This window comes from Myotis lucifugus, unplaced genomic scaffold (assembly GCF_000147115.1).
Source record: "Myotis lucifugus unplaced genomic scaffold, Myoluc2.0 scaffold_239, whole genome shotgun sequence".
Classification (NCBI taxonomy): Eukaryota; Metazoa; Chordata; class Mammalia; order Chiroptera; family Vespertilionidae; genus Myotis; species Myotis lucifugus.
The window spans coordinates 1,430,753-1,447,630 of record NW_005871287.1 but is presented as its reverse complement, the minus strand read 5'-3'; the positions used below and the strand labels follow the sequence as shown (position 1 = coordinate 1,447,630).

General features: G+C 40.0%; 1 protein-coding gene across 5 annotated transcripts in view; it reads left to right on the top strand.

Moving 5' to 3' along the window:
* The window catches only part of TNRC6B (trinucleotide repeat containing 6B), a 218,175-nt gene that overhangs the window by 186,443 nt on the left and 14,854 nt on the right, over positions 1-16,878 (top strand). For all 5 annotated transcript variants that reach the window (XM_023762246.1, XM_023762248.1, XM_023762245.1 and 2 more), the window contains 6 exons: positions 5,239-5,376; positions 7,449-7,625; positions 9,346-9,492; positions 9,689-9,784; positions 13,422-13,646; positions 14,103-14,173. In XM_023762246.1, coding sequence (XP_023618014.1) covers positions 5,239-5,376; positions 7,449-7,625; positions 9,346-9,492; positions 9,689-9,784; positions 13,422-13,646; positions 14,103-14,173 — 854 coding nt within the window. The remainder of the gene's footprint in view (positions 1-5,238; positions 5,377-7,448; positions 7,626-9,345; positions 9,493-9,688; positions 9,785-13,421; positions 13,647-14,102; positions 14,174-16,878) is intronic.

The window sequence follows — 16,878 nt, the reverse complement described above, 5'->3', positions numbered from 1 at the left end:
AGCAAGGAGGAAGCCTCCCATAATAAGTAATGAAGGTGTCATTACCTCCTGGGTTTCCAGTCTGCTTGTTCATCATGTTTTCTGTTAAGGATGAAGCTTGACATAAGAACCTGGGTGTTTTGGTATGTGTTGAGTTGTTCTGAATTTAGACACCATATGCCAGGGGTAGGGAACCTTTTTTCTGCCAAGGACCATTTGGATATTTATAACATCATTCACAGGTCATACAAAATTATCAACTTAAAAATTAGCCTGCTGTATTTGGTCAAACGTTTAATTAACTCACCCCTAATGCCTTGGCGGAGCCAGACCAAATGATTCCGCAGGCTGGACATTCCCCACCCCTGCCATATGTTGTAATAAAGCAGGACAACTTTGCTTCTTCCATTTCTTTTTGTCAAAGAATATGTAGTTCTCAAAGTAGAGTCCAGGCAGTTCAAAGCAAAGAGAGCTTTTGCAAAGTTGCAAGCAGCTTTTCCACATATTTAAGTGCACATGGTTCTTTTCAGCTCTTCTCAGTACTCATCCCTAGAGCATGTCTCAGGTGGAAAGAAAGGCACCCTCAAACGGCTTGAACATACAGGTTACTGACACTTAGTACTCTTAAGACACATTTTCGGCCCTGGCCTTTGTGGTTTAATGGGTTGGGCATTGTCTTGTGCACCAACAGGTTTCTGATTCGATTCCGGGTCAGGGCACATGCCCAGGTTGCAGGCTCGACTCTAGGTTGGGGGTGCAGCCAAGCAATATTTCTCTCTCACATCCATGTTTCTATCTCTCTCTTCTCTCTCCCTCTCCCTCTCTCTCTAAAAATCAGTAAAAATAATTAAAACACGTTTTCACAATGCATCAGGTAAAACCTGTGGATAAACTTTATTACGTGATTTTCTTAATCTGGGTATATATTAGTAAGACCTAAAGTCATGATGTATTTATCTCAGTGACAATCAGTCTTTAGAACAGCTTTAATATTTTCTGCCTCCTATTAAAAAGTAAAATTATGCCTTGACTGTGAATCTGTTTTTAGCACATATACCTTTCTTATTTATTAAGAATATAGAAAAATTTTATCATGATGCCTTGTTAGATTAATGGTATTATTTGTGATTATTGTTTTCGTCTTAACTATTCCTAATGGCTAAAGGATCAGAGTTCAGTATACACACACATATGCATTTATGAAAAAAAATTTTTTATATCATATTCCTGTTTCATAATATTCCTGTTTCATAAGTAACTTAGACATTTAGCTATGTACTGAAATCCTATTGAAGCAAGGAGAAAGAACATATTGACTTATTAACCTGTTTACGTTTAATAACTTCTTAAACAATAGCTAAGTTAATTTTATTAGGACTTTATCATATTAATTGTAATCTGACCAGTTTTAATCTTCCTTATACAAGATACATTTTGTATAATTTTTCTTAATGTATATTACCTTATTTATTTAAATTGAAAAATATATTTTGGGACTCAAAGTAAGTCTGATTTGGCTGCCTGTTTTGAATAAATCTGTAGCTATAAATTTTGATGAAAATATATTTCAAGCTTATACAGATTAAATTTTTTTTCAAAAAAGATTATATGGCAAAGATGTAACAAAATGAATAGTATTTTAATCTTTCTAATGCTGAGTGTATCAATCTAAAAAAGATACCCATGGATTAAAGTAGCAGGAATAATTCAAATTATCTTAAGTCTTGATAAAGTCTCTTTTGGTATATTTTCTCAAAATTAAAAAGTTAAATGACTTTTAACTGCTTAACTAATTCTTAATTGATTGTTTCTGTAAAATGGATTTTTTTTTAATTCTCTGCTTGTAGCAAAATTGAAAAATTAAATTGTCAGATGATAATGACCTATCTAAAAGTTATGTTTTAGTATATATGTTATCAAACCCTGGGGGGGGGAGGGGAGGGAGATACTTTAGAAAGAATTCAAAAAAAGTAAGTGATGTTATTTTTTTAAAAATTTAAAAAGAAGTAAGTGATGTTATACCAAGACTCCTTCTTTTCCAATTTGCTTATTCATATAAAATTTATTAGTGCTTTATGTCTATAAAAATTTGTAAAAATAGGCATAATGTAGCATGAATTTGATCTCATTTTAGTAATAAGCCATAGTCATTAGTAGCTGAACTAATCGGTAAAACAGTCACTCATCTTAATAGAAAATGCATTTCCAATAAAATCTCATTTTTTATTTAAAATGTATCAAAATTTATAATATTTATGTGTGCATACCTAGTGGAAAGTAAAGTTATGAATATTACAGATTTTTAAAATAGAGTAATTTGTATCTATGAATGTGGCAATATCATGTACATGTGGACATGGATTGAACTGTTGTGTTAAATGGGCAACTGTGGGTGATTTGTTTCTCTTGTAATGTGTTTATTATAATTATTACAAAAGCAGTAGTTTGTTTTTTAATCTACAATAAAAGGAGTAGCAGAAAATAGAAAACTACAGACAAAGGGATGAAGGGGGAACAATGAAGGGCAAGTTCATTTGAGAGAGTTTCCTGCAGATGCTAAGCACTGAGCCAAGTGGTAGTGAAGAACAGATGATGAATTTAGGTGCATGGAAGCCGGAGAAAGGACAGATAAGATACACAAAGGGTTGTTTTTGTAAGAATGATAAGATAGCTAAAAGGGATATCCTGGTGAAATGAGTCCCTGGGAAGGCAAGGGGCATGTCTTATCTCTCTGTACCTGTTGCTAACATAGAACCTGGCACAAATTGGGCTCTCCATAAATATTCATTAACTGAACTAAGTGGTTTGTTTGATTTGAGTTAAAGTGTTGGTGAACTGGAGAATTGCAGGGAGGCCACTTGGTGGGCAGCTTGGTTTTAATGAAATAGCAAGTGTAATAAAGTCAGAGTTTTCCTGGGTTTAGCGGTCTGATAGCTCATAAGTAGCCCAGAGATCACAAGTGGTGTGCTCCTCTGCTTCCTGTTAAGAGCACAGCGCCCCAGAATCCCTCCCTCCAGAGTTGCTGAGTGCATTCTGTGTCCTGATGTCATGCCAACACTGTATGACATCGAGAAAGAAAGAGTCATGTACAACCTTGCACTGATTTTTTTTCCCTCTCAATGGTTTTGGGTTTAGAGGGTAAACCCTTCAAGGCAGTTTCATCTTCTGTCCTTCCTGTCACCCCTTTAATTGTTTTCCTTACCAAACCTTGTTATTTAGTTATGGTGCTGCTATATTTTGGTGGCATTTGATCCCCAAGTTTCTAATGAGAATGATGCCCACTTTGCTTAAGGTTCAGATGGACTCCTGAAACTCTCCCCTCTCCTATGATTTATAACTCTTACTAATTTTCTACACTTCATGTGTCACAAAAGAACTCTAAACAGCTGAAATTTAATACCTTTAATTCCCTATGAGTTTTAGAGAAATTTTAGAGCAACGTTAAAGAAAATTAATGTGTAAGGAATGGTTCCTTATCCTCTTACTAATCCCTACATTCTTGTTTTTAATCTTCACCAGAATCCTGAGTTATTTTCAAAAGCTCTTTCTCAATGACTGGAACCAGCTTTCAGATGGCCTGGAATCCAAGCACCTTGGGCTGGTTTTCTCTGTCAAAGGTAGAGGTGTAATTTGCCCAAGGAGCAACACACTTAGGCCATTAAAGCTTATGTCAGAGAAAGCCCTTGTTCCGTTCAACTTCCCTGCCCTCCAGTCTTATTTCAACTCAGCAACATAGGACAAAAGATGAAAATATCTTAAACCCTATTTTTTAAAAATTGTTTAATTTGAAATAATTTCAGCTCACACCAAGGATTTCTACTCTCCACCCTTCAGTTACTTAGACTAGTGAAGTCAGTTACAGTGTGAAAGAACAGAGTTCTTTATATTTATAGCAACATTTTGAACATGTCAAGAGGGTGTTAGAAATGGACTTGAACTTGATTTATTATGCATTTGTAAAACTATACCTGACAACTAGGAGAAGCACGGGGGGACCAATAAGACACCAGCAGATGGTAGGAGAGTAAAATGGATGCAGCATGGAGTCTTGCATGGCCAGAGCTGCACATTCTAGAATAAGAATAGATTGGCTTTGGCTCTTGTAAGCCACCTGAGCTTCGGCATGGGGAACCTTGATCACCTCTCTGGGTTGCTACACTTACTATAGCTCTTAATCGTCTCTCTGGTTATTCATTGCTCTTCCCCTTCTCTGTTTCATTGCTTTATTTTAGTCCTTTATTTTACTTTTGTGACAGTGGGTTTGAAAAATATTAAGTATATTCTGATCCAAAATGGATGGTGGATCTTGTGAAACTCCATCAACGAGTCTCTCACTTTGGCTTTCTCCTGTCCAGCCCTCTGCAGTGGGAAAGCATTACCCACCAAAACTCTTGGGGAAAGTCTGATACCCGAGGCTTACGTAGGGGCTCATGGCAAAGTCAGCTCTGAACCTCTTACTAATAACCTATTCGAGCTTTGGGATCTGCATCACTGCATAAAAACTTTTTCAAATTGATCTCTCACATTCTATCCTGCTATCCTGGCCTTCAACTACCCATTCTCACCTTGCCAGTTCTCTTTCTAAAATACAAACCTAGCTACTGCTTAAAATTTTCTTTATCTCCTGTCTTAGAGGAAAAAAGGTCCAAACTCCTTTACCTGATATATAAAGACCCTGCATGACATGACTCTTCATTTCTCCCGCATCTCCTACCATTCTGCCTCACTTCGTCCATAGTTAGCCAGCCAAGCATTGGAATTACACCGTACTCTCATTCCTTAAATATTGTCATGAGTTAGAGCTTTGTACTTGGTTTGCTTGATTTCCTCACATACCTACCTAGGCCCCAGGTCAAATTTCCCTTCTTCTGCAAAGCCTTTCCTCCCCCAGTACCCTTACCACAACCTCATAGCTGCTCTTATTCTGTATTCGTTTAATGTGTGGACACCTCCACCTCAGTTGGAGAATCACTGTCCCCAACATTTATTTGGCACAAATGTCAGCTAAATTAATAGGTGAGTGAGGTGGTCTTAATTATATGGCAGCCATACACATTTTCATACCTTAACAGAGTCGTTATGTTTTTAGCAAGCAAGACCAAGATCAGTATTTTGAATTAAAATGTCTGTTTCTGAATGAAACTCCTTGAGAATTAGTCTTTAAGTTACAAATGAATCCATTCATGGGTTCTGCCTCAGAACTCTTGTTACTGATACTGAAATTTATAGAAAGACATAAAATGTGGTTGTCTGTTTTAGGCTTCAGCTCTGGCGGCATGGACTATGGCATGGTTGGCGGGAAAGAGGCTGGGACAGAGTCTCGCTTTAAACAGTGGACCTCCATGATGGAGGGACTGCCCTCTGTAGCCACACAGGAAGCCAATATGCACAAAAATGGTAAGAGCAAGCAAAGCATTATGAGTCGGAGCTCTTCTGACCCTCAGCAGGCCTTGAAGTGTCCTGTAAAATTATTTTAAAGCATAGATTTTTAGCTTTTTTTTTTTTTTTTTAGCAAGCCTCTTAATTTCTCCCCAAAAAATCTTATGGTTGCCTATGAAGGAAGATTCAAATTATAAGAATGCTAGTTCTAATTAAAGAGAGCAAAACTTCCCACCTGTGGTGGGACGGGATTGAGGATAGTAGAAGCGAATTTAAGCACCCATTTAGGATAAAACCCTAATGAATTGGCTGAGAGAACAAAAACAGGTTATTTTTAGGTGCATGAGATCACAACAAATATATTGATTTTTGAACCTTTCAACCTCCAAAAGATGACTAATAGATCAATACATGAGATTTGAACTTTTCACAAAGCTTTCTTGCTCTTTATGGATTATAGCAATTGAGGGCATTCTAGGCTTTGGTTGTAAATGTGGGTCAGCCCTTCATCTCCAAAGTTCTCTGTAAGAGCTTCTCCATTTCCCTGTAAGACAGAGAGAAGGTCTTGGAGTCTTCCTTCACCCTTTGTTTCAATGTTAGTTTCAATAGATGTCTATGAGAACCAAGTATAAATAGGAGTGGGACTGCTGCTGCAGCTCCCTGGCAGGCCTCGCCCCGTCATTCTGCAGCCTGCCATGGCCTTTATAAGCCATTCTTAAAAACGTGCCCACCCAGCGGCTGCTCAAGTGGCCACTTGGAGCTCTCTGCCTGCTACCCCAAATCGTGTCATTTGATTTTGTGCCACAAAATGAAGAATGATTTGTAGAAACTAAGATCTGTTTCTGAACTCAATAATCCAAGCCCATCATCTATAGCTTCAGGCACTTACACTGCTTCCTTCCCCAAAGACTTGATAGGTGCAGGACAATAAATACAAAATGGCCGGTGAGAGGCTATCGCGAAGGTAGGACAGCCGCTTGCCTTTTTAGAGCTAACAGGTAATATTTTCCCCATTTCCTTAGCAATCTCCAAGGGACTCGAGCTTTTCGTGCTCTACGGCTACCCTGGACTGTGCCCTCGGATCAGATTTCTTTCAGAGGCTCCAGAAAGTCAGTGACTTCTTAGCTGAGCATGGAGATAGTTTTGTTGATACTCCTGCTAGGCCAAACCAAATACATAGCCTTGGAACTAATTTTATCAGTTCATAAATAGGACCCTAAGAATAGATCAAGTGACACAATACAACATGTAAAATTTGTTTGAGAAATAGGTAGAATGGTATCTCACGGAGGCTAAAAATGTTATTTAAAGTAAAGCTCATTTTTTTGTTAGTTGAAGGGAATTTTAAGCATTTGATTTTTTCCTGCCTCGTGGCATATAAAATGTATGAAGCGGGCGCTGACAAAACCGCTGAAATGCTCTCAGGAAAGTACTTACAAAGGATTTGCTGTTCTTCGTGTGTGGGGCCATGGATCTCAGAGCTGCAGAGTTCACTGCTGGTCTTGTGCTGGCAAAGACCCTAGGCAGGAATTCCATCTCATGGCTTTGGAATTTAAAGCAATTGCAGATGCTTTTCTCTCCAGTGGACTTCCCTACGTTTATATTGCTTCTGCCAGCAAAACTAGGCCTGATCAGCACTGAAGAACTTGGGTGGGTCGGTAATGTCGATATAAATGTAGTTAAAAAGCCTTCTTATGTGCTGCAAGTTGTTTAATGTTCTTATTATTTCTCTTGAGTCATTAGTATAGAAACTGTGGGGATAGTGGTGTGATTTGTAGTTTATGAAAGTTTAGTTAACTTCATAAGACCATGGAATTTTAAAACTGAAAGGAATATTCAAGAATGAAAATAGTGCTTTGTGCATGAGTGAGAAACTGAAAGGCTCAGAAAAGTGAAATGAATTGTTCACGATCATCCCTCTTATTAATTATATGCTGGATCTCAAGTGTGACCCCTCATCCTAGTACTCTTTCTACTACATAAGCTTCAGAATACTGTATTTGTTTGAGTTTCTCTAAATAAAAGATTGATAAGTTCTATTCACAGGAGTCCTTTCCAAATGTGAATTAATTTCCTCTCTCTTTTGTCAGGCGCTATAGTGGCCCCTGGTAAAACCCGAGGAGGGTCACCATACAACCAGTTTGATATCATCCCAGGTGATACACTGGGTGGCCATACGGGTCCTGCTGGTGATAGCTGGTTACCTGCCAAATCTCCACCAACAAATAAAATCGGAAGTAAATCCAGCAATGCCAGTTGGCCTCCAGGTATTGTCCAGGAATTCTGAACAGATTGTTTTTGCCACCCACTTTACTAAGGCATCTACTTTCATTTGCTTCATTTAGTAATTATTGCCTGATAAAAGCAAAGTATGTGATATGCTGTGGGAAGATAGAAAATTTTCATTACATACGGTCTCTGCTCTGTAGCGTTCAGTCAGGAAAATAAGGTGTTGACACTGATCGCCTGCAAGGTAAGCTACTGAGTGGTAAATACTGCGTGGACTTGGGTGCACTGAAGGAAGTCAGAGGAGGGGAATCCGGAGATAAAAGAAGGTGACTTTGAGCCGGGGCTTGGCATGCATTTCATAGGATGCTTTGTAACCTGGATTCTTCTGAAATAGCCATTGAATTGATTTATTTTTTAAGCACGTATTTATTGTCAGGTTCACAGCAGTGAGTGAATGAGAATATTTGTTGCTTCTCTCTCTCTCTCTCTCTCTCTCTCTCTCTCTCTCTCTCGTGCAAATAACCTATTCATTGTAGAAAAAAATTTTAATGTAGTAAAGCAAAAATAAAAAGAACATTTGGTATATGTTCTTCTAAACCTCTCTATATAGTTATATTTGTGATATGAGTATGCTAAGTTTCAGTTTATTAAAGTAGGCTTGTATAATGCCTGTTGCTCATTTATAATGCATATTGCTTTCCTTCATCATGATTAGAAAAATAAAAGTTTATTAACACATCACATAACTTTAAGTATGATTGAAATTAACCAATAAAAGCCAAAACCGGTTTGGCTCAGTGGATAGAGCGTCGGCCTGCGGACTGAAAGGTCCCGGGTTCGATTCCGGTCAAGGGCATGTACCTGGGTTGCGGGCACATCCCCCGTGGGAGATGTGCAGGAGGCAGCTGGTCGATGTTTCTCTCCCATCGATGTTTCTAACTATCTATCTCTCTCCCTTCCTCTCTGTAAAAAATCAATAAAATATATTTAAAAAAAAAAAGAAATTAACCAATAAAAATTGTAAACACTATTTATACATATTCCAGGCTTTTTCATGATAAGCCTGATTATTCCTGCCAGTTGTCCCTGCACATTTCGTCTAGTAGTGGTCATTTGTATTGTATTTTCTTTTGTGCATCTGAGCCAGTTTGCAGTGAGATAAATGGGAGAAGCCACTGATTCCCAACCTAGATATTGTCTCAGTTCTTGTCCTAGATGCCTGAATAGTTCTCATGAGCACCAGGCCTTAATCCTGCCTCTCTGCCCCCAAGCCTGAATTTCCCTGGGAGCAGGAAGAGCAGGTATCGGGACTAGGCACTGATGAGCTCTGGCATTACGTTCACAACCCATAGAGAGACAGAAGGCTGACATGTTGTGATAACACAAAGGTTGCTGCCAGAGTATATTTTCAGGACGACATTTTAAAAAATTCTATGATGAAAATCTGAAATAAAATACAGATCTATTTCTTATATGAAAAAATAACTTTATTGTACCATTTTTTGAACAACCTTCTACCTCTTGCCTGGCGGCGTGGCTCAGGAGTTGAGCATTGCCCCATGAACCAGGAGGTCACTGTTCGATTCCTGGTCAGGGCACATGCCTGGATTGTGGGCTTAATCCCCAGTGGGGGGCGTGCAGGAGGTAACTGATCAATGATACTCTCTTATTAATGTTTCTATCTTTCTCTTTCTCTCTGAAATTAATAAAAATATATTTAAAAACAAAAACCTCTAATACTTGTTCTTCTTCTCTCAGAATTCCAACCAGGAGTGCCATGGAAAGGTATCCAAAACATTGACCCTGAATCTGATCCCTATGTCACCCCAGGAAGTGTGCTGGGAGGTACAGCCACATCTCCCATTGTAGATACTGACCACCAACTTCTGCGGGATAACACCACAGGTAAATAAGTCAAGCATCCCTTGTGTTGATGATTCAACACCCAATATTTTCAGATGTGTCAATCTGTGGCTTCATTTATACTTGCTACTATCTAATAACCAGAAAACATAAGAACATAAAGCTTTTCCAAGTTTCATTTGTTATACTGACATTTATCTGCAATATTTTTATCTTATTTTTCATATGTCACTCAAAGGGTCTAATTCTTCCCTCAACACCTCGCTGCCTTCACCTGGTGCCTGGCCCTACAGTGCCTCTGACAACTCCTTTACCAACGTTCATAGCACTTCAGGTATGAGTGTGACCTGTTTGTTTCCTTTTACACAGGAAATTGGCATGTATTTCTTAACGAATACTTTTATAGTAGTTGAATAGCAGCAATATGTCAGCATAGATGGAGGCACAACTCTTGTATTGACCATGTTCTGGAGGACCTTCCAGTGTCAGAGGGGCAGGATGAGACGTACAGCTTTAGGACAAAGCAAACGGTGACATAATCACAGAGAGCTGTCAGTGTGAAAGAGGTCAGAGGTTATATCCTGATGACACAAGTGCTTTTCTTTTAACCAATCTCCCAAGAGAATCAAGGGCCATGGGAAGAACGAGGTAAGACCAGGTTTTATTCCTAAAGCAGCCAATTGTAGCTTGCTTTTCTCTAAAAATCCTTTCACTTTCAGACAAAGACTATGGGCAGCCCTGGCTGGGTAGCTCAGTTGGTTAGAGCATTGTCCCGATATGCCAAGGTTGCAGGTTTGATCCCGTCAGGGCACATATAAGTATCAACCAATGAATGCATAAATAAGTAGGACAACAAATATCTCTCTCTCTCTCTCTCTCTCTCTCTCTCTCTCTCTCTCTCTCTCTCCTCTCCCCCCCCCCACTCCTTTCCTTTCTCTCTCTAAAATAAATAAAGAAATAAATTTTTAAAGGCTAAGGACAGATGGCTAAGGGAAAACAAGAGGACCTTGATTAATTCTACCAACAACCTTTGCTGAGTTCCTTTTTTGTTGTTTTGTTTTTTGGGGAATACTAGGGAATGGAAAAGTTAATGGCTATATAATGGATATAATAGAGCCTTTGAAGGCACTCAACACAATGCCTTACAGATTGGGAGAGAAATCATGAGTAATTGGCACTTTGGTCTTGGAAAAGTTAGACCTTAAGCCATTCAACTCATTAAGGCTTCTGTTCTTTGTCTAGGCAAAAGTAAATAAAACAAATCCTTAGCTACCTACTAAGACTCTGCAGGTTAATGACCTTACAAATTATTTTCGATTTTTTTTCTTTTTACCTCTGTCATATCAACAGTGCAACAGTGATCTATCATTTTATTGAGTGCTCCTGTAAACCAGGCAGCATGCTAAGCCTTCAGCATGAATTCCTTTAAAAAAAAAAAAAGCAATGACTTATTTCTTTCTAATGACTCAGTGGGTTTGAAGTCTGGGCAGGGCCTCGTTGGCCAGTTTCTCTGCTGCGATAGGGTCAGCTGGGGTGTCTCATGAAGTTGCAGTCGATGGCAGCGGAGCTGAGCTGGAAGGTTTCCCTCAGATGTCAGCTGTCCAACTCCCCAGTGTGCCTCCTCTCACTGCATGTGCTGCCTCATCACAGTATTTTATCTCAAGCTTCTTTTTTTTTAATTGAATTTATTAGGGTGACATACGTTCGCAAAACCATATAGGTTTTAAGTGTACAATTCAAGAAAACATTATCTGCACGCTGCATCATGTGCTTATCGCCCCAAGTAAAGTCTCTTTTGTCCCCATTTTACCCCCTTGCCCACCTCCACCTACCCCCCAGCTATCACCACACTGTTGTTAGCATAAATTCTATTTTTTTCTTTTTAAGATCCTTTTTTATTGATTTTTTAAAAATATTTTTTTTTAATGATTTCAGAGAGGAAGCAAGAGGGGAGAGAGAGAAACATCAATGATGAGAGAGAATCATTGATTGGCTGCCTCCTGCATGCCCCCTACTGGAGATCGAGCCTGCAACCTGGGCATGTGCCCTTGACTGGAATCGAACCTGGGACCCTTTCGTCTGCAGGCCGACGCTCTATCCATTGAGCCAAACCAGCTAGCAGTGGTTCTCAACCTGTGGGTCGCAACCCCTTTGGAGTCGAACGACCCTTTCACGGGGGTCACCTAAATACATCCTGCATATCAGATATTTACATTATGATTCATAACAGTAGCAAAATTACAGTTATGAAGTAGCAACGAAAATAATTTTATGGTTGGGGGTTACCACAATATGAGAAACTGTATTAAAGGGTCGCGGCATTAGGAAGGTTGAGAACCACTGAGCTAGGGCTTTTTTTTTTATATATATAAGAGGAAGGGAAAGGGGGAGGGAAAGAAACATTGACGTAATACAAAACATTGATCAGCTGCCTCCTGCATGCCCCCTACTGGGGATCAAACCCGCAACCTTTCAGTACACAGGACCACACCCAACCAACCAACTGAGCCACACCAGCCAGGGCTCAGCATGAATTTTTATCTTACTTTCACTAAAAGTAAGGAGGTTCTGGTGCTGTCCCCATTTTGTAGATGAAGAAACTGAGGTTCAAAGAGCTAATGTAATTTGCCTCAGGTCTGAGTGAGTGTGTAAAGGAGCCAACTCAGTATTTCATGTTTTAACCACTACCCTACATTATACTTTTGTAGGACTTCTCCCTTACATGTAAAAACTCATTTTCACTTAACTCTTTTATTCCTATAACTGCCCATATCTCAGGTTTATCTGATTTATCTTGTGTCTATAATTGGACATTCACCTGAGAGATGGCCCAATAATTAGCCCAGATATGTCTCCCCACTCAAGGCTCAATCCCACCTCCAAAATTATCTTTCCTTTTTAACTAAACTCTGTATTTTTCTTAGTGATGCTCCCATGTGTCACTAAGTCACAAATGTCAGTATTGTTTTGCTCTTTCCTTTCTCCCTTGTTCCCTGGATCCAGGCAGTGATGATGTCCCCAAGTGGTTTAGTCTACCGTCGTACCTCTCCTATCCATGTCTCTGTTCCATTCTGTGTGCTGTCACCCGGGTTTTAGATCCTACTTTAAATACTACATACTGAATCTACTGCAAAATCTCCTCCTGATAGCTCAGTCAGTCCCCAGCCTGCCTTCACGGCCGCCTTTACCTCTCTGCCCCTGTGGAATGTTCAGCCAGAATTGGGGGAAAGCATATTTGGTACAGGATGGGTGTAAATTGAACCTTGGTTTATATTTTTCAGTCTCTCTGAGCCCATCTATTTATGTAAATCCTTCAAGACCCGTCTTTGCAAAGCCTTTGCTGACAGTCCAGTCTTGTCTTTCTTCTCTGTGTATTGAGCATATATGATGTTGCCTGGGGTTACCAATTTTGTTGTTCACTTGTTTTGTCTTCCCATCTGACCTTGAAGTTCTTGAGAATAACTGTTTATATTACCCACACACTGATTTAGCGTCTTAAAGCATAGTAAGCCCTTAGAGAATATTTGTTGATTGTATTTTTTAAAATCTGTTGATATCTAATATTCTGGATATCAAGAAAAATGTAATTTTCTAATGTAATTTCCATTAAGTCAATAAGTATTTGTAGAATGTTTTAGTTCTGCTAGGTTTCATATTCTATATCTAGAAGTCTGATGGGTTCAGGAATACTGTCCCCTTTGAATTTATCTTCCCTTTCGGGCTGTGTTTAGTTAAGAAAGCTGTAGGGAATTAGGTAACTTACTAAAGCTTTACTCCATTTGTTAATTTGTCAATTCAGAGTGATAGTCATTGAAAATTTTATATTTAGTAAGCTCAAAAACTATTATTTTGCATTGCTGCGTTTTAAATGTGCGCTTACTGTTTTTAGAATTTAAATGTGTGTGCATGCGCACAAAAGTTGTGTATTTGGTGACAAAAGTAACCTTACTCCTTCCTCAATTTTCTTACAGCAAAGTTCCCTGATTACAAATCAACATGGTCCCCAGATCCCATAGGACACAACCCCACTCATCTCTCCAACAAGATGTGGAAAAACCATATTTCCTCAAGGAACACTACACCGCTGCCCCGCCCACCGCCTGGTCTGACCAACCCCAAACCATCATCTCCCTGGAGCAGCACAGCACCACGATCAGTCAGGGGGTGGGGGACACAGGACTCACGGCTTGCCTCGGGTGAGAAGGATCTGCATAAAGGAGCATCCTTGTTCAAACACAAAGGTCTTACGTTAACACAAATGGTGCAGATGTGAAGTCTTCACAAGAGAGGAAATGCAGGTTGGCTGGTAGAGGCGAAAGTGTCTCTTGAGTGGAAAATTGCAGTCAGTGTAAGGCAAAGGGACCCAAGAACTCCCAAGGTGCTGATGGAGTAAAAATGACGAATGGCAGAGTGAGAGCACTAGGAGGAAAACGTTGTCTTGTAGAGAAGGTATAAGAATGCATAGGGGTCCGGGTCTCGGAGAAGAGAGCTGGCTCCTCGGTGACGAGATAAAGATCAGAGTGAGGTGGAAGAGAGACGCTGATTTATACGAGGAAGAAGCAGCATGTGGGCTATAGGAAAATGTTTATCACTCGTGCCTTTTTACATTTCTTGATTTTTTTTTTCTAATCTTATTTTCTGATTGCTTATAGCCTCTACCTGGAGTGATGGTGGTTCAGTTCGTCCTAGTTACTGGCTGGTTCTTCATAATCTCACTCCTCAGGTAATCATGCTTCCTTGTGATTTTCTAGATAGAACTTAATTGTGTTAAGAGAGAGAACCTCAGAGATGTGGGCAGATACAAAAACTAATTTATTTCCTGTCACTGCAGAGAGGTCTAGCCTGCAAGGGTGTGTCTCCCCACCCAAGGCTCAAAGCCTACTGCTGAATGGGGGGTGTTGACCACTCAGCTTCACGCCTGCCTTCATGGTGATGTTAACATGTGTAGTTTATAAAATGGTGACAGTGGGCGTTATTACCTGGTGAATTCTGTTTAGCAGAGATAACTTGCTGTATAGATTTGCCTGGCAGAATCTAGAACTAAGTGGGAGATAGCTATTTAAGTGTTTTAACCACATGCAAAAACTTACCTGTTTTTGTTTTAATTACTGAAGACTTGAGACTTGATATTAACTGTTTTTCTGCTTCATAAATAATTAACCATCTATCTCTGCAGAAGGAATGTGTCTATTTCATGAGGCTTAAATGCCTCGTGGGTACTTCTGATTTTTCTCTCTGTTACCCTCTTCTGTGTAGATGGTAGTATTCCTTTCCATCATCAGAACATGCCCTCTGGGTTGTTTGTAGTGTGGTGGGACTTCATTTGTACCAGAGCACCCTCCCTTCACATTGGTTGCTTTGATGACTGACATATTTGCAGCAGCATTATGTTAATAAGCATTCAAATGAGGTTAAATGAACCCATCGAAACGAGCCCATACCCTTCATTTGGACTTGCCAGCACAACCTTTACAGCATCTTGTTAAAAGAGACAATTAGGTGCCCGGCTGGCATGGCTCAGTGGTTGAGCATCGACCTATGTCACGGTTCGGTTCCCGGTCAGAGCACATGCCCGGGTTGTGGGCTCGATCCCCAGTGTGGAGTATGCAGGAGGCAGCCGATTGATGATTCTCTCATCATTGATGTTTCTGTCTCTCTCTCCCTCTCCCTTCCTCTCTAAAATCAATTAAAAAATATTTTTTAAAAAGAGAGATCAATTAGGCCTCCCTGTCTTCAACACACAGAATGAATTTGTGTACACTTTGCTAAGCTAGCACTTCCAGAGTGGTTCCCATGGGATATTAGTAGATGTCTGGCCTAATACGTTGGGAATGTATACTTGATTAAACAAAATTAAGCAGGTTTCTTCACTATGAGACTTTTTAGTTCCTTTAATATGCTAACATGTGTTATGATCCACAGTGGGGAAATAGAGCTTCTCCTAAATTTATTTGCCCAGCGAACTTATCTAATGTTCTTTTGTCACCAAATACACATAAATTTGCGAGTAAACCCAGGGCTGGTACATGCTGAGAAAGGCAGTTTCCTAAATACAATTAACATGAGGAAGAGTCTGGATTGGCTCTTAATCCTGTATCTAATAATTCAGCTAAAAGCCCCAGATTACTTAGCTAATATTTGACTAAAGCATGAAGATTTTTTATAACCATCCTCAAAACTATATCTGCCTCATTATTTCTAAGTAGTCACACACAGTGTGGTGGGTGTAGTGTGGTTAGGATGAGAGATACACTGTATTGAAATGAGACTGGGCAAGCCAACCAGCTGTTCACTCGCATTTTATTTTATTTTTCACTCCCGTTTTATAATATGAAAAATAGTATGTATATATGTGTGTAAAAGGAATATAGGGATTGGCTGTTTTTGTATTAGAAAGAATTCAATAATTTTAAAAATCAACACTTGCCGCTTAGCAGACTAACCTGGGTTATAGTTTAAAAGAATGTTATAAGGTCAAATCTCTGGTGCCTGGATAAATTTACTTTTTATTACCTAAAATATTTTTGGAAGACATCTATCCTAAAAAGTCACTAGTGGCATACACTGATATGCTTCTGTAGTCAATTGTCATTTTAAAAACAATGCTAAGAGCTGTTTCTCCAATCATCTATAATAATAAAAGCGTAATATGCTAATTAGACCAGACTGCCAGACATCCTCCTGGATGACCTTCCTGACGAAGCTGGGGCTGCGAGGGCTGAGGCAAGCCGCCACAGCTGCAAGGGCCAAGCCCCTTGCACGAATGTCGTGCATCAGGCCTCTAGTCTATATATATAAAAGGCTAATATGCTAAGTGTCCGACCAGTCGCTATGACATGCACTGACCACCAGGGGGCAGATGCTCCACGCAGGAGCTTCCCTGATGCACACTGGCCAATTACAAAGAAATGGCTCCGCGGACCTGGCACCCACAAAGCAACACTCGGCTTCCCCCAAGTGGGACACAGGCCCCACCACCACCCCGGAGTGACAGCCCACCAAATCACAGTTGACACTGCCAAGACCCAGTGGTGCAAAATGCGGCCCACAGCCCGGCCCAGCCTGGAAACGGTTGCTTTGGGTGCCAGGTAATGACATTACATAGCAACGCCCAGCTTCCTCTCCCTAGCCTCTAGCCCAGTGGTTCTCAACCTTGGCTGCACATTAGAATCACCTGGGAATCTTTTTAAAATCCTGATTTCTGGGCCTCATCCTTGGGAAATTCTGTTTCTTTGTTATGGGGTGGGGCCACAACATTAGTAACAAAGAAACAGAATTTCCAGAGGATGAGGCCCGGAAATCAGGATTTTAAAAAGATTCCCAGGTGATTCTATGTGCAGCCAAGGTTGAGAACCACTGATAGCCTCCTTGGAGTTTCTTCAGCTCAGGAACACGACTTGCTTTATAGCCAGGTGCAGACATTTTACA